Source organism: Myxine glutinosa, chromosome 3 (assembly GCF_964187855.1).
Source record: "Myxine glutinosa chromosome 3, kmMyxGlut1.1, whole genome shotgun sequence".
NCBI lineage: Eukaryota > Metazoa > Chordata > Myxini > Myxiniformes > Myxinidae > Myxine > Myxine glutinosa.
In genome coordinates this window covers 85,485,142-85,508,501 of record NC_136263.1, presented here as the reverse complement: position 1 = coordinate 85,508,501, position 23,360 = coordinate 85,485,142, and the positions used below count along the sequence as shown (strand labels likewise).

The 23,360-nt window shown below is 49.5% G+C and overlaps 1 protein-coding gene across 1 annotated transcript in view; it reads left to right on the top strand.

Annotated features, from left to right (window-relative positions):
* DNAI2 (dynein axonemal intermediate chain 2) overlaps positions 1–23,360 on the top strand; it is a 147,557-nt gene that overhangs the window by 67,120 nt on the left and 57,077 nt on the right. Inside the window, exon 4 of the mRNA XM_078773584.1 lies at positions 6,754–6,896. Coding sequence (XP_078629710.1) covers positions 6,754–6,896 — 143 coding nt within the window. The remainder of the gene's footprint in view (positions 1–6,753; positions 6,897–23,360) is intronic.

Genomic DNA, 23,360 nt, shown 5'->3' with positions numbered 1-23,360 from the left:
AAAAACAATGACAAATTGACTTTGCAATAATTAATTCAACAAAAAATTGTTGCACAGCATGCACAATTGCATGCACAGCTCGTTTCAAATCCCCCCACAACATCTCGATAGGATTTAGATCCGGGATTTGGCTTGGCCATTCCAGAACCCTCCATTTCTTTCTTTTCAGCCATTCCTTGGTGGATTTACTGGTATGTTTAGGGTCATTGTCATGTTGCAAGGTCAACCTTTGGTTGAGCTTCAACTTTCTGACAGATGGCCTCACATTATCCTCAAGCACCCTCTGGTACAATGAAGAATTCATAGTGGATTATATGATTGTGAGCTGCCCAGGCCCTGATGCAGCAAAGCTGCCCCAAACCATAATATTTCCACCACCATGCTTTAACGTTGGTATCAGGTTCTTGTGGTCAAATGCTGTCTTTGGTTTTCACCAAACATGTCTTCTGGTACTGTGGCCAAATAGCTCTACCTTTGACTCATCTGTCCAGAGCACATTGTTCCAGAAGTGCTGGTCTTTGCCGAGGTGTTCATTGGCAAACTTTAGTCTTGCCCTGATGTTCTTTCTGGACAGCAAAGGTTTCCTCCTGGCACACCTCCCATGGAGATCAAATTTGTGCAGCCTCTTTCTAATGGTAGACTCGTGCACTTTGGCATCAACAGTGGCAAGAGCTACCTGTAGGTCCTGTGATGACATTCTGGGGTTCTTAGAGACTTCTTTCAGCATCTTGCGGTCTGCTCTCAGGCTGAATTTGCTGGGGCGGCCTGGTCTGAACAAGTTGGCAGTTGTTTAGAGTCTTCTCCACTTGTAGATGATCTTCCGGACAGTCGAATGATTGATTTCAAATTGTTTGGAGATCTTTTTAAATCCCTTCCCAGACTCGTAGGCATCTCTAACCTTCTTTCTGAAGGCCTCAGAGAGCTCTTTTGATCTCGGCATGGTGACGCCACATACTTCAACAACAAAGAGCAAACCAAACTAAATGTCTGAGGTTTAAATAAGACAGGTTCCTCCAAGATCATCTCTAACGATGTTCTAATCATTTGCACCTGAGCTGGTGCACCTGATTCTAATTTTAGGTATTTGAAGTAGTGATAAATGTGGGGGTGTACTTACTTTTTCCACATGCGAAATTTGCATTTATGTTTATTTAAATTTTCCAATGGACTACAAAATGTAAATGTTTCATGATATTTGTTATACTCTATCACCTTTATCTATCAATATTGTTGAAATGAAGATCAAATAGCTGTATGTTGAAATATGTTGAAAAAGTCAAAACTTTACATGGGGTGTACTTACTTTTTCACATGAATGTATATCTCTGTGCAGTGTCTGTCTTGTCACTGAACTACTCCCTCAAGCTTTTGTGAAATCGTATCAAACTTCTGGTATGCACCTATATCTCCTGTGTGTATGTCCTAAGGGTATTGGTTTTGAAATTTTTTGAAAATTGTTCTTTTTTCTTTTTGAAAAATTTAAAAAAAAAATTTAAACGTAAATCTTCAACTTCAATTGTTTATAAAATGCAATATCACATATATTACAAATACATTTGTGCAAAATAATTGTTTGTATTATGATTGGTGGAAACCATGACAAAACAGCAACTCAGGTACATTCATCTATCTTTATATCTACATATCTGGGCAGTGTCTGTGTTGTCACTGAACTACTCCCTAGAACTTTTGTTTCCATGGTTGTGAAGTGTTTTTAATAACATGGCTGTGAGGTGTTTTGAATTACATGGTGCTGATGTGTTTTCAATTACGTGGTGGTGAGGTGTTTTGAATTACGTGGTGGTGAGGTGTTTTGAATTACATGGTGGTGAGGTGTTTTGAATTACGTGGTGGTGAGGTGTTTAAAATTACATAGTGTGAGGTGTTTTTTGTTTGTTTGTTTGTTTTTGTTTTGTATACAAGATCGAGGCTCGTGAAAGAGCTAACATCAATCACAAAAAAGGACAAACGGACACACATCGCATACAATAAAGGGGGTGGGAGACAAGATGGGGAGAGAGAGGGAAGCACACAAGTACAACAGCAGAGAACAGGGACAACAGAAGATCCATGGGATGGAGAGGGCTTGGGGGGAGGAGGAATGGGAAGGCGGGGGAGGGGGTTGGGAAAGGTATAAAACACATGGACACTGCAAGAACTTCCAGGAAAGAAAGAAGTCACGTGCCTTCGTGCCTTCGATCACGAGCCTTTGCATAACACGTGCCTTCGATACGGTCTGGCACCCAGCTCTGCTCACCAAACTCTCCTCCTATGGTATCCATGGAAATCTCCATGCATGGCTTGCGGACTTCCTCTCTGGTTGTAGTCAACGTGTGGCCCTGAATGGATTTCTCTCATCTCCCCCTTGCTGTTCTGGCTGGAGTTCCCCAAGGTAGTGTTCTGGGCCCCGTGCTATTTCTGGTCTTCATCAATGATCTCTCCGACTCTCTGGAAAATCCTCTCTATCTTTTTGCTGATGACTCCACTCTCTGCCGCTCCATTCCTCATCCCTCAGATCGGCAGTCTGCAGGCTCCTCACTCTCTGCAGACCTGGAAAAAATCAAAGACTGGTCAAACAAGTGGAACATGTCTTTCAATCCTGACAAATCTCACACTCTTAATATGTCACTGCGAAAGGACCGACTGGAAAACCCTCCCATCTACTTTCTCAACAATCCTCTCCAAGAAGTTCTGTCGCTCAAGCTTTTGGATCTCACTATCTGCCATGGTCTTTCTTGGGAAAACCACATTTCCAATCTGGCCTCCAAAGCCAGTCGCCGACTGGGCATCCTCCGTCGTGCGAAGTCCTTCCTTGGCACACCTGAGCTCCTCACCACATACAAGGCTTTCATCCGCAGCTCAATGGAATACTGTTCACCCCTCTGGGCCCGTGCTCCTGCCTCACACCTAGCTCAGCTTCACGCTGTTGAAACCAAAGCTTTCAGAATCATTGGAATCTCCTGCGATGAAGCTAAATCCGAGGACCTTTCACTCACTCACCGCAGGCAGGTCGGTGGTCTTTCTGTTTTCTACCCACTCCTCTCTGGCCTTGTTCCCCCAGCTCTCTCTGTGCTCTGTCCCCCAAATATCCCTACAGGTCGCACAAGATATGACAGCAACCCTCTTATGGTTAAACTGCCAAAATCTAGGCTCTCTGCTCACCTTCACTCCTTCATTCCCCTTTTCTCCAGCCTCTGGAACAAACTCCCCCACTCCCTTCAATGCCACTCTTCCCTCCAGGTCTTTAAAACAGCTGTTCACCACCATCTCTTGTCTTTCCCCATCCAAAATCTTGATCTTTTCTACCCCCGCTAATTCACCCCAGATACACTTTTTTGAAATTCCAACTTCTTTCCTGGAAGTCCTTGCAGTGTCCATATGTTTTATACCTCTCCCACCTCCCCCCAAGCCCTCTTCCTCCCACAGTTCTCTTGATGTCCCTGCTCTCAAATGTTTTGTGTGTGTCATTCCCCCTCTCTCCCCATCTTGTCTACCGCTCCCCTTATTTTTATGTTTTATGTGTCGGTTTGACTTTTTGTGTGATTAATGTTAGCTCTTTCACGAGCGTCGATCTGGTATACAAAAAAAAAAAAAGTCGGGATTTCCAAAAAAAAAGTGGATCTGGGGTGAATTAACGGGGGTAGAAGAGATCAAGGTTTTGGATGGCGGAAGACAAGAGATGGTGGTGAACAGCTGTTTTAAAGACCTGGAGGGAAGAGTGGGATTGAAGGGAGTGGGGGAATTTGTTCCAGAGGTGGGAGGAAAGAGGAGTGAAAGTGAGCAGAGTGTCTTGATTTTGGCAATTTCACCAGAAGGGGTTTGCTGGCAGATCGTATGCGACCTGTAGGAATATTTGGGGGACAGAGCACAGATACAGCTGGGGGAGCTAGGCCAGAGAGGAGTCGGTAGAAGACAGAAAGACCATTTACCTGCCTGCAGTGAGTGAGTGAAAGGCCCTCACAATCAGCTTCAACGCAAGAGATTCCAGTGATTCTGAAAGCTTTGGTTTCAACAGCGTGAAGCCGAGGTAGGTGTGAGGCAGGAGCACCAGCACAGTGGGGAGAGCAGTATTCCATTGAGCTGCGGATGAAAGCTTTGTATGTGGTGAGGAGCTGAGGTGTGTCCAGGAAGGACTTCACATGACAGAGGATGCCAGGTCGGCGACTGGCTTTGGAGGCCAGCTTGGAAATGTGGTTTTCCCAGGAAAGATCATGGCAATAGTGAGACCCAAAAGCTTGAGTGACAGAACTTCTTGGAGAAGATTGTTGAGAAGGTAGATGGGAGAGTTGTCCAGAGGGTCTTTTCAGAGAAACATCGTGAGAGGGTGAGATTTGTCAGGATTGAAAGACATGTTCCACTTGTTTGACCAGTCTGTGATTTTGTGCAGGTCTGCAGAGAATGAGGAGGCTGCCGATCTGAGAGATGAGGAATGGAGCGGCAGAAAGTGGAGTCATCAGCAAAGTGATAGAGAGGATTTTCCAGAGAGTCAGCGAGATCATTGATGAAGACCAGAAAAAGTACAGGGCCCAGAACATTGCCTTGGGGAACTCCAGCCTGAACACGAAGGAGAGATGAGAGAAATATATTCAGGGTCACACGTTGACCTCGGAGGAAGTAAGCCAGAGGAAGAAGCGTGGAGATTTACCAGAGAGTCAATCTCTGGAGAGGAGATTTACCATTTACCAGAGAATTTACCTCTGAGAATTTACAATTTGAGTAAAACTCTGGGGAGGAGAATTTACCATTTACCAGAGAGGAAGTAAGCAAGCCATGCATGGAGATTTCCATAGATACTGTTGCAGTCTGTGACCTTTTTCTTCTTCCCTCCCCCCCCTCCCCCTCCCCCCTGTGAGTTAGACCAAGTGGTTTGGTCCATGGGTATAAAGCCTATGATTGGTTGTGGGGCAGGGGAGGGGCCAGGAAGGTGATTCAGAGGGGGGGGGGGGGGAGTGGCCATTTTGGAAGAGGCCTCATGGCGGAGTGCCTTTTCGTGTGCTGGTAGTTGTCAGCAGAAACCTCTGTACCTGAAAGTTGACTTGTGCCCGATCAACCCCTGCGGCCACCTCTGTACCTGAAGGTTGACTTTTGCTGGATCAACCCCTGTGGCCACCTCTGTACCTGAAGGTTGACTTGTGCCGGATCAACCCCTGCGGCCACCTCGGTACCTGAAGGTTGATTTGTGCCGGATCAACCCCTACGGCCACCTCTGCACCTGACGGTGGACTTGGATTAAACTCTGGCTACCGCGGGGCCTGCACTGGGGCCTACTGCTGGGCCTGCATTGGAGCCTATGGCCGGCCCTGCACTGGGGCCTACTGCTGGGACTGCACTGGGGCCTACTGCTGGGCCTGCACTGGGGCCTACTGCTGGGCCTGCATTGGGGGCCTACTGCTGGGCCTGCACTGGGGCCTACTACCGGGCCTGCCTTGGCACCTGCCTACTCTTGGACCTGCCTACTCTTGGACCTGCCTACTCTTGGACCTGCCTACTCTTGGACTTGCCTACTCCTGGACTTGCCTACTCCTGGACTTGCCTACTCTTGGACTTGCCTACTCCTGGACTTGCCTACTCTTGGACTTGCCTACTCTTGGCCTTGCCTACTCTTGGACTTGCCTACTTTTGGACCGGCCTACTCTTGGACTGGCCTATTATGGTTTTCCCTCTCTTCTCCCTTCTTTGTTTTATGTGTAGGAATAGATGTTGAGTGTAATAACCCATAAATAAAGCCGGTGTGATTGAAGGCTGGGCTTGGTGTGCTTCAGGCCGTTACAATACCATAGGAGGAGAGTTTTGTGAGCAGAGTGGGGTGCCAGACCGTATCGAAGGCACGTGATATGTCAAGGTAGACAGCTCTAATTTCCGGTTTGGCATTGAGGACCTCCATCCATTGTTGAGACAGCAGAAGCAGCATGTCCAGAGTACAATGACCTGGTCTGAATCCAAATTGATGATCAGAGATCAAGCCATTGGAGAAGAGGAAGGATTTGATAGCCAATGCAATGATGGATTCCATGACTTTGCTGATAATTGGGAGCAGGCTGATTGGTCTGTCGTTGCAAGGATCTGTTTTTGCACCTTTTTGTGTAAAGCGGTCATGTTGGCTGATTTCTAAGCTGATGGCAGATGACCTTGAGCAAATGAGAGGGTGAATAGGATAGAGGGAGGGTGTGAAAGAGCGACAGAGCAGGATTTTAGGACCCGTGGGCTGATGCAGTCTGGTCCAGTTGCAGAATCTGTTTCGAGGTTTGACAGAAACTTCTCCACGTTGTCAGGAGAGAAGGACACAGAGTTCAGGAGCAGCTGGGTATGACGGGGTACGGTGGGTACAGAGAGAGATTGGTTTGGAACAAAAGATTTTGGGCCCAACGCAGAGTTGAGGCATTCGGCTTTGTCATGTGCGGTGTCAATTGTGTAGCCATTTGAGGTAAGGGAGGCGATGGAGGGGGAACAAACACCAGAAACAGATTTGATCAGATGCCACCAGGATTTGGAAGAAGGAGACAGGTTTGAGAGTTCAGTCTTGAGAGTAAAATTTTCAGATTTTCAAAATTTCAAATTTTCAGAGGACTATAGCTGGAAAGTCCTGTGAATGACCTCTTTGTCAGATTTGCCAGTGCAACCCAGTGGAATAGTGAACCCATCCTTGGATGTGCTTTGGGCTGGTGGCTCACCCTCACCCGACAGCATTTTTTAACACAAATGCATCATTCGATTTAACTTCTTCTATTTTTTTTGCTTGTTTTACTTGTGCAGAGATCCAAATGACATAAAAAGGACGGCATGCCACCTTTCCTGGTCTCCTGATGGCAGTGACAAGTTGGCAGTAGCTTATAGCAAATTAGGGATTCAGGGAACTCCGTTTGAGATGTCCTTGGACTCGTATATCTGGGATATTGGTGAGTCTTTAATGATTGAGGTGGGTGGACACTTATCCAACAAAGATATTATAGTTTTGTATTTTAAATTAATTTTCTGAAAGTTGTAGAATTCGTTTTTCACTTGGAAGTAGTTGTGGGATACGATGTGTAAATAAAGGTGGAAAAGGTCTGATTTAATGCAATTTAATTCCAGGTTATAAGGCAATAAAAGGTGAAAATTTTGAAAGGGGGTGTCGACTTTCGAGAGCACTGTTTATAAATATATATATATATATATATATATATATATATATATATATATATTGTTGCGGATATGGGATTTGCATCCATTCATATCCGCTTGTAAATATTCCCCTATTTCCTCAATACTTCCCAACTATCCCCAATCCCCCATTCCCTAGTCCCATTTTCTGTAAACAACACTCTGTAGACCCGACCTCCCCCTATTTCCCCCATTAAATGTCGTGCCCAGGTTCACCGCATCTCATGTAAGACAACTATAGGACATCTTGCTAGTTATTCTTAGTCTATGTCAGTTAAGGACTCGTTTCCATTAATTCTGACCCTTCGTTGCACCAGAATGTGATTGTATGGCACCGTTAGGAAGTTTAGGACCTCCCAATACCTCCCCGCAGCTCTTCCTCACGGTTCAGCAACAACAACAACAACAACAACAGCAACGGCAGCGGCGTGCACAGGGAGTGCGCGTCCTCACTCCGGCTTGGTTGGTAGGGGGGTGTTGGGAGGGCACGAGGCCTTCCCAACGAGCCGCCATCGAACATGTGCTCGACGGGGTTACCAAATAGGGGCTCCCTGTCAGCTCCTCGTCAAGGGCGGAGCCCGGTAACTCCCGCACCCAATGGAAGCGGCGGACCGGCCCCAGGGGGGCGGAGCCAACCAGCCGAGGGCGTGTCACTCCCCGCTGAGCATGCGCAGGAAGAGGGAGGTGACGTCAGATGCGCGCTGAGCTTGAAGCAAGAGAGACGTCCCTTCTGAGCGCTGTGACACCTCCCTGCATCTCTTGGACCGTGCTTGATCCTGTCACCGAGCCAAGGTGCACCTTGTGCTATCAACCTACCTGTCGATTCCTGCCATCAATCCCTGTGTAAGTCTACCTTGTTCCGTTTGTCTGTGGTCTGTCTGGGATAAGATAAGACTGTAATTAAGTGCCCATCTCTTCTGTGTCTTTACCTCACTACCTTGTAATCTACCCCCTTTTCTCCACCACTGTAATTATACCCTCCTCCGGAGGTCTTGAGAACTGTACCCCTTGCGTCGTTTCATCTATCCCAGTCGTTGTGTCCTTTCCATCATTGATTTAGCATAGCGCGATTTGGTCAACGTCTGGGTGGAATCGGGGTCTAGTCGGGGAATAACTGTTCGGTCGCGGCAATACCACCGCTCGGTAAATAACATCTAAACCGCGTCCGTAACAATATATATATTGTTACAGATACGACTTTGATGGTATGGTGGGCCGAGCGGGATGGCCGCCGTATCCGTACAAGTTACCCCGATTGCACCCGGGGTTGACTAATCGCGCTATGCTGGCTCAATAAGAAAAAGAAGACACCCGGCTGGATTATAATGACACAATACGACACCAGGGGTTCAGTTCTCAAGACCTCCGGAGGAGGTTATATTCGTGCGGAAGGTCAGATTACAGGGACGAGAGGTACATCATAGGAAGACAGGCACTTAGACACACTCTTATATTAACCCCGGACAGACGACAGACACACGGGACAAAATGCTGACTCACACGGGGGTTGATGAAAAGGAAAGGCAGGTCGCGATGGCTCAAGGTGCACTCTTGGCTCAAGGCAGAATCGACTCGGTCCGGTCCAGAGATGCGGGGAGGTATCGTCGCGCTGGGGGTGGCGGTGGCTTCTCTCTCCAGTCTCCAAGCTGAGGCGCATCTGACGTCACGTCCGGCAAGCGGCTGCGTATATCCGGCGGGGAGTGACACGCCCTCGGCTCGTTAGCTCCGCCTCGTGGAATCGGCACGTTGCTTCTCATTGGGTGCGTGCGGGGGGGGTTACTGGCTCCGCCCCCGACGAGGAGCTGACAGCCAGCCCCTTCGGGGTAACCCCGTGGAGCGCATGGTCTGGAGCTAATCGAGCCGGTGTGAGGACGCATCCTCCCCCGCTCCGCCGCCATCCCCTCTGTTGTTGTTGTAATTGTTGTTGTAGTTGTTGTTATTGTTGTTGTTTGGGGAAGAAGATGGGAGGAGGTATGGGAAGGTCCTAAACTCACTACTGGTGCCATATAATCACATTCTGGTGCAACGAAGAGTCATAATTAATGGAAACGAGGCCTTAACTGACATAGATTAAGAATAACTAGGAAGATGTCCGAAAGTTGTCTACGTGTGGTGCGGTGGACCTGGGCACGACATTTAATGGGGGAATAAGGGGAAGGTCGGCTCTACTGATTGTTATTTACATGCAATGGGACTAGGGAATGGGGGACTGGGGAAAGTTGGGGAGTATTGGAAAAAATAGGGGAATATTTACAAGCGGATATGGAGGCCAAATTCCATATTCGCAACATTGCACCCTTCTCTACCCTCGGGGCGTCCCGACCCGATAAATTTTTACCTACTTTAGTGTGGCACGCAATGTAGTTCCCTCTACTATTAACTCTACCCTGAGTGCGACAGTTTTACAGATATTCACAAATGAGTAAATATGTCCCCCTGCGACGTTGCACCCTTCTCCTCACAGAAACACACCCACAGGATAACCGAATCCGGAAAGAATTCTCAAACTAAACATACAGCCGGTAGGGAGCATTATTTACAAGACTATGCTGCTATTTACACTACGATCCAGGACCTGTTTTTGGAGGAACACATGCAGATGTTATGCATAGAGAGAGCGCGCTTGCCAACATCGATACACCAACCCACGAGTGCTCTGTGGCCGACGGCCTTTAATAACGTGCAGAGCACCCTTCCCGAGCATCAACAGCACCACCCCACCACCAATCGGTGCAGTCACCATTGTTCATTGGAATAAAAATAAATTCGACAACCCCTAACCCTGCAGGTGTCTCTTGCTCTTCTTGTGGTGCACTTGGTGGTGTTAACTATTAGTGGTTCACCTGTATGGCATAGGTGCCACGTTGATCCATAGGTCCATCCCCGGGTGGTGCTTGGCCGCAAACGAACTGCGGTCCATTGTGGGTGGCCACAAACATTGCGGTCCATATGGTGTATCGATCCAAGCAGCAAGCAGCGAAAGTGCAGGCCCACAACTGCGAAGCCAGCACCTCTCTCTCCTCTCTCTCTACCCCAAAGCCAGATCCTCGGAGGTGGGAGACAAAAGAAGAAACAAGTGAGTAAGGTGGTAAGGGCGCAAAAGTGCACGCAATGTAAGGTGATGCACACTGGGGGCACATGGGAACCAGGTGAGACAGGTACGTTCCTATCGTACGCCCCCCCCCCCCACCAGGTAACCTACATGGCCCCTCCCTTACCCCTTACTGTATCCACAAAACACAACACTACCCATAAACATCTACTTTACAAATCGACAAACATCCCTACTGTCTTCCCCGTTCCTCCCATAAACCAAATTCGTCTTCTCTCCCTCCTAACCAATCAAATTTGCCATTTTCAACTCTCATCAAAATTTGCCATCTCCAACTGCACATCAAAATTTGCCATCACCAATTCATCATCAGTCCCTCCTAAGGAGGGAGAGATGGAATCACCCCAATGTCTCATCCACGTCGTGATGCGTCTCACAATCCACACAGCAATTCATCTCCTGCAACAAACAAAGAAAACACAGGTGTGGAGTCATCATCATCACCACAGGTAAGTGGCTGCGTATGGTGCGACAGGTTCATCAATCCTAACTATCTCCTAAATGACTTTAACAACTTTACACTACCCGGGGTCTCTCTCCGGCCAAACCATTGGCCCTCTTACACTATGGGTTCTAAAAACCAATTCCCATTGGCCAAACTGTGGTGCTCTTCAATTTGGGGTCTCACTCCCCCGATTCATCTCCCGGTGCCCTCGTACAATTTCTGGGCTGCGACGTGTACCTCTCCCAGTGGGTCTACCCACCTGCACACCTCCACCACTGCAGTTGCCTCCGAGCTTACCTGCTCCTTACCCTAACCTAACTACCAGGGGAAGGCCCTCTGGCTCTCTCCCCACTCCGTGCCCTCTCTGGCACTGGGCTGCCCGATCCACACCCGGGATCCTCAGGCACCCACTCACAACTACCGGCTCCCAGAGCCCACCTGCGGCCTCACCTGGCCGACATCCTCACAGTGGTGGAGTGCCCAACCAACTACACACACTAACAGGCTACACGCCCAGCCATTTCCACAACACTAATGCACCCATTCACAACACCATTCTGCAACCGCACCACAAATGCCAATATCCAACCACAATTTACCTGCACCCTCTACCTAACACTTACACTACCCGCCCCGGGTGCTCGTGAAAGGGGTCCACTCTTCCCCCATCCACACCTTCGCACCATGCACACCACTCCGTACCACTCACTCCAACTCTCTCCACACACCTGTACCTGCACACCTGTGCTCTCACACCTGGTGCCACCTGCACCCTTCTCTCCCCAAGCGCATTCGCGCTGATCCACACACTCACTACTCATACACTGCTCCACACACCTGTCCAGTTGCACACCTGTGCAATCACACCTGTTCAATTCTCACAAACACGGCATCATCTCAGCTAACTACTCCCTTCTGAAACTTGCGCTTCCCAGTCGTCCCTTTAAACTATTGCGCTCCCACGTCATTATCATCCATACTAATCTACCTGCGTCCCCACTACAGGTATCAGTCACTAACTAAACTTAACGTCACCTAATGTCAATCTTCGCTAGATCCCTACACACCATATCCTAACCCACCCGGGCTAGTTTTCACTGCCATACACCCCATAAGCTATTGCTCCTTTGCCCCACTGTCAGTTGTTCTACTCCCAGCGTCAACTCCTCTATACCACCTTGCAATTTTACAGTCCCCTTTCTCACCTCTTTCTCCATGCGCTCCTTACAGTGCCTCACCTCCTCGCGCACTCCTCCGACCTCCTCACTCACTCCTCTTCTGATCTCCTCTCCCATCACTTGCATCTCCTGCCCAGATGCCACCCTCATCTGCTCCATTTCCTCCCTGTGAGCATCCAGTTTGGTTTCTACCCCTATTCTGACCCCCTCTATCTGCTGCTCCATTTGTTTAACTTCCCTTTCCGCTTGGTCCCTCATGTCCCTCAATTTGCCTTCCATACTGTTTTCTAACCCCTCTAACCCATTTTTCACTCCCTCTATCTGATTCTCCTGGGCAGCCATTCTATTTTCTACCCCCATTAACCCATTTTTCACTTCTTTTATCCCGTTGTCTAACCCCTCAATTTGATTCCCTAGTCGTTCCCCCATTCTGTTTTCCATTTTCTCCATTTCCCTGGCTCTTTTTTCGTTGTCGCTCTTCGACTCTGCCATGTATTCGCTAAACCGTGCCATGAACTGCTGCATGTCAAACGGCTGCATGTTAAAGCCCGCTGATACAGCCGGCTCGGCTACCGCGCGCTCGTGCGAGGCGCCTTTTTGCGCGCCCGCTACTTCGTGCGTGACGGCGCTATTTTGCGAACCTGCCGCCCTCACTGCTTCGCTCTCCTCTTGTCCCTCAATTTGGTCCTGGACCGACCCTGCTTCACTCTCCCCTACCGGACCCCAGCCGTCTTGATCCGCCATAGCGCGACTTTCAAAATTCGAGTTTCGTAAAACAAATTCGAAATTTCGCCGTTATACTTTCGTCGAGCGCAGTACCCGCGCTCCGGATCGATTTTGTCGAGCGCCGTACGCGCTCCGGATCGATTTTGTCGAGCGCAGTACGCGCTCCGGATCGATTTTCCCTCCCAAAATTTGGGCCTAACTAATTTAGTCCCGGGTCCGAATCTCACTCCTCGACACCAATTGTTACAGATACGACTTTGATGGTATGGTGGGCCGAGCGGGATGGCCGCCGTATCCGTACAAGTTACCCCGATTGCACCCGGGGTTGACTAATCGCGCTATGCTGGCTCAATAAGAAAAAGAAGACACCCGGCTGGATTATAATGACACAATACGACACCAGGGGTTCAGTTCTCAAGACCTCCGGAGGAGGTTATATTCGTGCGGAAGGTCAGATTACAGGGACGAGAGGTACATCATAGGAAGACAGGCACTTAGACACACTCTTATATTAACCCCGGACAGACGACAGACACACGGGACAAAATGCTGACTCACACGGGGGTTGATGAAAAGGAAAGGCAGGTCGCGATGGCTCAAGGTGCACTCTTGGCTCAAGGCAGAATCGACTCGGTCCGGTCCAGAGATGCGGGGAGGTATCGTCGCGCTGGGGGTGGCGGTGGCTTCTCTCTCCAGTCTCCAAGCTGAGGCGCATCTGACGTCACGTCCGGCAAGCGGCTGCGTATATCCGGCGGGGAGTGACACGCCCTCGGCTCGTTAGCTCCGCCTCGTGGAATCGGCACGTTGCTTCTCATTGGGTGCGTGCGGGGGGGGTTACTGGCTCCGCCCCCGACGAGGAGCTGACAGCCAGCCCCTTCGGGGTAACCCCGTGGAGCGCATGGTCTGGAGCTAATCGAGCCGGTGTGAGGACGCATCCTCCCCCGCTCCGCCGCCATCCCCTCTGTTGTTGTTGTAATTGTTGTTGTAGTTGTTGTTATTGTTGTTGTTTGGGGAAGAAGATGGGAGGAGGTATGGGAAGGTCCTAAACTCACTACTGGTGCCATATAATCACATTCTGGTGCAACGAAGAGTCATAATTAATGGAAACGAGGCCTTAACTGACATAGATTAAGAATAACTAGGAAGATGTCCGAAAGTTGTCTACGTGTGGTGCGGTGGACCTGGGCACGACATTTAATGGGGGAATAAGGGGAAGGTCGGCTCTACTGATTGTTATTTACATGCAATGGGACTAGGGAATGGGGGACTGGGGAAAGTTGGGGAGTATTGGAAAAAATAGGGGAATATTTACAAGCGGATATGGAGGCCAAATTCCATATTCGCAACAATATATATATATATATATATATATATATATATATATATATATATATATATATATATATATATATGTATGTATGTATGTATGTATATATATATATATATATATATATATATATATATATATATATATATATATATATATATATATATATATACTGTATATTGTTACGGTCCGCGGTTAAGGATGTTATTTGCCGAGCGGAGGCACCACGGCCGAACAGTTTTTCCCCGACTAAACCCGATTCACCCAGACGTTGGCCGTATCGCGCCACAGCTATTCAATCAGGGAAAAGACAAAGACGACGGATGTGAAGAAAAGGAATAAAAAGACGAAACCAAGGTTGAAAATACTACTAAATTTATTTACTATTTACAGGCTCAAAATAACCAAGGAGAAGGAAAGATAAGAAAATAATATACAGCTTTTAGAGACACAGGGAAAATACTAGCTTATACAGACTTAATTACCTACCCAGGACAGAACAAACAAAACAAACTCACGTACGCAAATGGGGAACTTGCAGGCAGGAATGGCTGGAAGGAGAGGAAAGTCCAATGGGTCCGGCAGCACGATCCGCGCGTTGGGCAGCCGCCGTTTCTTCGCGGCCCTGCTCCAAACTGCCGTCCAGGCCCCAAACGGCTGTCGAGTCTTGTTGCTGCTGTAGACGCTGCTGCTGGCGAGCAAGGTGACGAATAGCAGGCTTTGTGCTTCCCTTGATGATCTACTGCTTTTGGACCTCACAACTCAGCTCTTGTCATAGCTCGTCTCTCTTCTCAGCTCATCTGCCTTTGCACCTCACCACGCAGCTCAGCTCAGCCTTGGACCTTTTTGCAACTCTCTCTTCTGACGACCCTTGTGCGCCTTTATCACGCCTCCGGCGATTAAGCCGCCGGCCTTCAGGACACGCCCCTCGGTGTGCTCACCTCGGCCATGGTTGGTCGCGTGACCCTCTGGCTCCGCCCTTGATGACGACGGGTGGGCACGCCTTTCTTCCCCGACCCTGCCTCGTGGCCAATGGCGGCTTTGGAGGGGATGTAATTGACAAATTGAGGCTTGGCCATTACGAAAGGGGAAATGGAGGTTTTTGGGAATGGGAATGAAGGGAATCTATCTCTTTTACTTGGTGCAATGGAGTGTCATGTTACTGGAAGACAAGGCCTTACTCTAAAACACATAATAAAGATATAAGCTACTGAACAAGGGTCTTATAGTGTCCTGCAATGTGGTGTTTCATGGAATTAACTACCGGGACGCCCTTTTTACCTTTACACAACTCTGGAGGCAGGAGGGGCCATATCCAACCAATGTTACACAACAATTTACCACAATACAATACACACAATCAAAAAAAAATGCAATCCTCATATCCGCAACACTGCACCCTCCTCCTCTTAGGCACATCCCGGGCCTATAACTTTAATTTAGTGTGACACGTAGGTGTAGTTCCCTCTACTTTTAACCTGACCCTGAGTGCGACAGTTTTAAAACATAGATAAATATGTCCCGCTGCTCCATTGCACCCTGCCTAACAGACTCACGCCCACAGTTAACCGAATTGCGGAATGGTCTTCAAACTATACACTGACGGTGGGGAGCATTATTTACAATTGACACTACTTTTATTTCCAAAACTAACCCAGGACCTGTGATTGTTCTTTCTGGGGGGGAGACAGTCTGCTCTGCATCGACGCACCATGAAAGCACCCAAAACGCACCAACACACCCTCAAGCACCAATCGGTGCACAGTCATCATTGTTCAATGAATAAAATTAATCGACAACCACTAACCCTGCAGGTGGTCTCTTGCTCTTCGGCTCCCTCTGCTGGCTATTATTATTTCTTCCAGTTGTTGTCTTTTTCCTTTGCTGGCGGCCTATTTGTGGAAATAAAATGCACCCAACGTGTCCATTTTTATTTATTTTATTTATGGCCCACAGGGCCGACTAGTGTGGTTCACCTGTGGGGCATCGGTGCCCTGTGGCCAAGGTCCGCCAGCAAGATTTCGGGCCTTCATGACCGCTTCCAGCAGAGGGGCCATGCCCCAACCCATGGGGTCCATAAGTGGTGCTCGGCCACAGACATGTGGTCCATAATGTGGTGCATCGATGCAGACAGCTGGTTCTGGGAGTTCCGGGTGCACAATGGCCGACTCACGCACGCTCCCCTCGGCGCACAGGTCCTCATGTGGGAGACAAAAGGGGATAAAGACAGATGAGCGAGGGGTAAGGTCACAAGGGTACACATCAAACAAGGCAATGCAAGGCGAAATGCGTACGGAGAGCGAAGTGAGAAAGCTCGTCCCTACCGTACGTCACCCCCCCTGTCACCTACACTACCCTTGCCCTTACCCCATATTTACAAAATCTACACATTTACAAATTCGTCGCTACCGTCACATCTTCCCCTTATTTCCCCTATACCAAATTCGTCTCCACAATCCCTCTATCCAAAATTTGCCATCACCGAATTCGTCATCAATCCTCATAAGGAGGAAGAGATGGAACATCAAGCACAATGTCACACCCACGTCATGATGCGTCTCACATTCCAAACATTTGCATCAAAAATAATAAAACATGGCACGGTGTGGAGTTACGTCACCTCAGGTGAGTGGATGTAGATGGTGCGAGGAGACTTCAATCCTAACTATCCTCTAAATGACTAACACACTTTGCACTACCCGGGGTCTCTCCCTGCCAATCCGTTGGCCAACTTACACTATGGGTTCTAAAAACCAATTCCCATTGACCAAACTGTGGTGCTTCTCAATTTGGGGTCTCACTCCCCCGATTCATCTCCCGGTGCCCTTGCACAATTTCAGGACTGGGCCGTGTAGCTCTCCCAGCAGGTCTACCCACCTGCACACCTCCACCACTGCAGTTGCCACCCGAGCTTACCTAGCTCCTCACCCTAACCTATCTAACTGGGGAAGGCCCCTCCTGGCTCTGTCACCCCACTCGGTGCCCTCTGGCACTGGGCTACCCCGGGTCCATCCTCCGGATCCTCGGGCCCCATCCACAACAACTACCGGCTCCCAGAGCCCACCTGCGGCCTCACCTGGCCGACATCCTCACAGTGGTGGAGTGCCCAAACCAACTACACACACTAACAGGCTACACGCCCAGCCATTTCCACAACACTAATGCACCCATCCAAATACCATTCTTCCACCACGCACCACAGATGCCAATATCCAACCACAATTTCCCTGTACCCTCTACCTAACACTTACACTACCCGACCCGGGTATTCGTGATGGGGGTCCACTCTTCCCCCATTCACACCTTCGCACCATCCACTCCACTCCACAATTTCCACCATACTCACTCCACTACCATCCATTCCAATACTCCATATATTCCATACCTTTTTATTCCATACACTGCTCCATACCCCTGTTCAGTTGCACACCTGTGCAATCACACCTGTTCACCATACACACGGCATCATCTAATCTACCTGGTGCCCTGCTAACTTAGTGCTCCCCGTCTTCCCTTTAAACTAAGCACATACCACGTCATTATCATCCACACTTCCCTCTCTGCATCCCCACTACAGGTGTCATTGTCACTACCTAATCTTAACGTCACCTAAGGTCATCTTCTAGGTCCCTACACATTATCCAAACCCTCCCGGGCTAGTTTTCACTGCCATAAACCCCATAAACTAGTGCTCCTTTGCCCCCGTTGTGAGGGATGACAGAGTTGCCATCCCACCACCATGGGGACGTTCCACTACCAATTTTGCACATCAAATTTCAACAAATCAAAAATTTGCCAATCACTACCCATCATCTGCCAATCATTACTGCCAATCCTTTGCCAATCATCAAATTTTGCCTTTTTCTAATTTTGGGTCCAGACCACTATCCTCATCATTACAGTCCACTCACTAGTGCCTCTCGGTGCGCCAATTCACTTCCACAGCCCGGCTTCGTAAAGCCGAGCAATGAATGCGGGTTGTTTGGTGCCGGCGGCTGGATGCATCCGGCACTCGGTGCAGGGAAGGACGCTTACCCGGGCCGAGATCCCACGCACCACCTCGGCACGGAGCCATCCCATGGCCCGATCTCGACCTGCCGGAACGCCTCAACAAAAAGGGGTCGCCATGACGACCCTTCCTATCGGGCTGCCCGTTCCGCCTAGCGGAGCACGGATGCGGCCGTTCCAAGCGCGGCCCAGCGTGGATCACGTACGGCGGTCCTTTCGAACCCGCCGTTCGGATCCCCGCTGGTCCTCGCGGCCCACGAAGCTGCCCGACGCGCACCGAGGGTCCGATTCGGCTAAATGTCGTTCTAACCGCTAACCTGGTTACCGTCGATGCCTCACTTGCATGCTTACACGCATACGCTACCCCTTTCACCCTCACTGAGCTCGATGCTCCAATGCCGCCCGTACACCCCGCATACTTCGTCATTGCATTCGTTCTTTCGCTCACAGACTTGGTCACAAACCTGACCACCGAACACCTTGGCACACACTCGTCGTTCGCACACCTCACCAACACACCTCTTCGCGCCCCCTTCTCGGTCACCTCCTCTGTGACAATCACAGGTGTGCTCTCACTCGCACACCCAACCACGTGCCTCACTACTAATTACAGCGTGCATTCCCATACACGCTCTACCATTCCAGGTGTGCTTCCTTCCATTCCAGGTGTACATCCTCTCTCACCTGTCACAACCAACTCACGCTCCGTGTCACTCTCACTACTTTCACCACCACTCTTGACAGCGCACTCACCCTTACTCTCGACAGTGCACTCTTTCCTCATGCACCTGTCCGTTACACACCTTTCTCGCGCACACTCTTGCGCACACTCTCCCGTTACACCCTCTGTAACACTCACCACAGGTGTGCATTCTTCCTTACTTTTGACAGCGCACTCTTTCCCCATGCACCCATCCGTTACACACCTTTCTCGCGCACACTCTCCCGCTACATCCTCTGTAACACTCACCACAGGCGTGCATGCTTCCGTTACATCCTCTGTAACACTCCTCACTACGCGCTTCCATGTGCTCCCTCGCACACGCGCTACGACCGACTCACTCTCGACAGCACCCTCACTCCTCGGCGCGCACTTTTTCCTCACACACCCCAGAGTCGGACATTCTCGCACACCTCCTCCTTCGCACACCGTACCTGTCGCACACTTCACCAACGGCCTCTCACGAACACCCGGATCCAAATCAACCCCCAAGCCGACTGAAGGTTTCCTCACATCATGTACATTTCCACGTATATCGCCACTCACCTTGGCACCTCGTCTCCGCACCTCCTTCACCACCTGCAAACTCTTTATTTGGTTAGTGAGCACACCATTATGAGTTGAGCACCGACCTTGTACATATTCCATCACCTCCTCCTGTATTTCTCTCTTAGTTTCTGTCCGTCTCTTCTTAATTTCACGCACCTCTTCTTCCACTTCCTCTAATTTTTCCTTTACCTCCTTCATCTCCCGGTGCGTCTCCTCAAGTTCGTCCTCTAAGGCTATTTTGACCATTTCTATGTGCGTCCTCACCTGCCGGTCCTTCGTCTCCATTACCTCTGTCACCTCGTCCAACCTCGTTGTCAGTCCCTCACGTACCATCTGACATTGCCTCTGTGTCGCTATGAAGTCGTCCTTGATGTCTCTTTGTGTCGATTTTAACCCTCCTAGTACCGCAGTGTTCCTTTGAACCTGCTCCGTTAGTTCTTTTTGTCCCTCCGTCAGCTGTTCCACCTCCTCCGTCAGATCTTCTATGCCCCCTTGTAACCTAGCCGTTCCATTTCTCACCTCTTTCTCCATACGCTTTTCACCTCGCTTTACCTCCTCGCGTACCCCCGAGACCTCCTCACTTACTATCTCACCCCTCACCCCCGATACCTCGTCGTATCTCCTCTTTCATCTCCTCCTTCATCTCCTCCCTCTCTTTTGTAGATGCCACCCTCATCTGTCCCAATTCATCCCTCTGAGCATCCAGTTTGGTTTCTACCCCGATTTTCACCTCCTCTATCTGCTCTCCCATTTGTTTAATTTCTCGGGCAGATTGCTCCCTTATCTCCCGCAATTTGTCTTCCATCCTATTTTCTAACCCCATTAACACATTTTCACCCCCTCTATCTGATTCTCCTGGGCAGCCATTCTATTTTCCACCCCCGTTAACCCATGTTTCACCCCCTCTATCCCATTGTCTAATCCCTCAAATTTCTTGTCTAAACCCTCAAATTTCTTGTCTAAACCCTCAAATTTAGCTTCTAGCCGTTCCCCCATTTCTCCCATTTTGCCCCCCATACTGTTTTTCAAACCTCCAATTTGGTCTCCCATTCGGCCCTCCAATCGCTCACCCTGAGCATCCATTTTTGCCATCATTTGAATCATAAAGACTTGCATGTACTCTGGCATCTCTGGCTCGGCTGCCGCGACCACGTGCGCAGCGCAGTTTGGTGCTGCTACGGTCACGGGCACGGCAAAATTTGGTGCCGCTACAACCACGTGCGCGATGGCTCCATTTTGTGCGCCTGATACCTGCTCAACCACATTGCCAATGTTCTCCTCTACTTCGTCCCTCTGATCCTGGGTTACTCCTAACCCCTCCTCTAGCTCACCCACCTGCATCCGATCGCCTTGACCAGCCATGGCGCGATTTCAAAGTTCGGGTTTTTTAAAACAAAACAAATTTTGGTACTTTGTAATTTTGAGCGCGTTAAACGCTTCAGGTCCGAATCCGACACTTCTGACACCAATTGTTACGGTCCGCGGTTAAGGATGTTGTTTGCCGAGCGGAGGCGCCGCGGCCGAACAGTTTTTCCCCGACTAAACCCGATTCACCCAGACGTTGGCCGTATCGCGCCACAGCTATTCAATCAGGGAAAAGACAAAGACGACAGATGTGAAGAAAAGGAATAAAAAGACGAAACCAAGGTTGAAAATACTACTAAATTTATTTACTATTTACAGGCTCAAAATAACCAAGGAGAAGGAAAGATAAGAAAATAATATACAGAAGCTTTTAGAGACACAGGGAAAATACTAGCTTATACAGACTTAATTACCTACCCAGGACAGAACAAACAAAACAAACTCACGTACGCAAATGGGGAACTTGCAGGCAGGAATGGCTGGAAGGAGAGGAAAGTCCAATGGGTCCGGCAGCACGATCCGCGCGTTGGGCAGCCGCCGTTTCTTCGCGGCCCTGCTCCAAACTGCCGTCCAGGCCCCAAACGGCTGTCGAGTCTTGTTGCTGCTGTAGACACTGCTGCTGGCGAGCAAGGTGACGAATAGCAGGCTTTGTGCTTCCCTGGATGATCTTCTGCTTTTGGACCTCACAACTCAGCTCTTGTCATAGCTCATCAATCTTCTCAGCTCATCTGCCTTTGCACCTCACCACGCAGCTCAGCTCAGCCTTGGACCATTTTGCAACTCTCTCTTCTGACGACCCTTGCGCGCCTTTATCACGCCTCCGGCGATTAAGCCGCCGGCCTTCAGGCCACGCCCCTCGGTGTGCTCACCTCGGCCATGGTTGGTCACGCGACCCTCTGGCTCCGCCCTTGATGACGACGGGCGGGCACGCCTTTCTTCCCCGACCCTGCCTCGTGGCCAATGGCGGCTTTGGAGGGGATAAAAAAAAAAAAAAAACCCACCTTTAGAGGCCATTTTTCCCCGCAAGCGGGGGTTGGCCTTTTTCGGGAACTGTGGTTGTTGTTGTTTTTCGGTCCCCTTTTTGAAGCAATGTTTTACGGCCGGATGCCCTTCCTGACGCCAACCCTTTTTGCCGACTTTAACGACAAGCAGGGAATTACCAGTGAACTGGTACTCAATTTGCCGACCTCGGAAGGATGACAGGCTGAGTCAACCCCCCTGGCGTTAATTCAGCGATTGACCGGGATTCGAACCCAGGATCCTGGGATCCTAAGCCGGCACCCTAGCCGCTAGCCCAACACCAGATATATATATATATATATTTATTTATTTATATATATATATATATATATATATATATATATATATATATATATATATATATATATATATATATATATTGTTACAGACGCGGTTTTAGATGTTAGTTTACCGAGCGGTTTGGTATTACCGCGTCCGCACAGTTACTCCCCGATTAGAACCCTATCCCGCCCGATTCCACTCGACGTTGACTAAATCGCGCTATGCTAAATCAATGAAGAAAAGGACACAACGGCTGGGATAAATGCAACGACACAAGGGGTACAGTTCTCAAGACCTCGGAGGGGGATATAATATTGGTGATGCAGAAACGGGTAGATTACACGGTAAGAGGTAAAGCACAGCAAGATGGGCACTTAGACACAGTCTTATCTTAATCCCGACAGACCACAGACAAACGGGACAAGACTGACTTACACAGGGATTGATGGCAAGGAAGGGCAGGCAGTCGATAGCTCAAGGTGCACCTTGGCTCAGGGGCAGAATCAAACGCGGTCCGGTCCAGAGATGCGGGGAGGTATTCAGCGCTTGGAGGTGGCGACTTCTCTCTCCAAGCTGGGGGCGCATCTGACGTCACCTCCCTCTTCCTGCGCATGTCCAGCGGGGAGTGACACGCCCTCGGCTCGTTGTCTCCGCCCCAGATGGAATCGGTCCGCCGTTTCTATTGGGTGCGGGGGGGTTACCGGGCTCCGCCCTTGACGAGGGGCTGACAGCGAGCCCCTGCGTGGTAACCCCGTCGGAGCACATGTTCAATGGCGGCTAACCAAGCCGGAGTGAGGACGCACACTCCCCGCGCCGCCGCCGCTGTTGTTGTAGTTGTTGTTGTACCATGAGGAAGAGCTGCGGGGAGGTATTGGGAGGTCCTAAACTTTCTAACGGTGCCATACAATCACATTCTGGTGCAACGAAGAGTCAGAATTAATGGAAACGAGTCCTTAACTGACATAGACTAAGAATAACTAGCAAGATGTCCTATAGTTGTCTACGTGAGATGCGGTGAACCTGGGTGCGACATTTAATGGGGGAAAAAGGGGGAGGTCGGGGCTACAGAGTGTTGTTTACAGAAAATGGGACTAGGGAATGGGGGATTGGGGATAGTTGGGAAGTATTGGGGAAATAGGGGAATATTTACAAGCGGATATGGATGGAGGCCAAATCCCATATCCGCAACATTGCACCCTTCTCTACCTCGGGGCGACCCGACCCGATAAATCTTTACTTACTTTAGTGTGGCACTCAGATGTAGTTCCCTCTACTATTAACTCAACCCTGAGTGCGACAGTTTTACAGATGTTCACAAATGAGCAAATATGTCCCCCTGCGACGTTGCACCCTTCTCCTCACAGAAACACACCCACAGGATAACCGAATCGCAGAAAGAATCCTCAAACTAAACATACAGCCGGTAGGGAGCATTATTTACACAAGACTACACTGATATTTACACTACGATCCAGGACCTGTTTTTG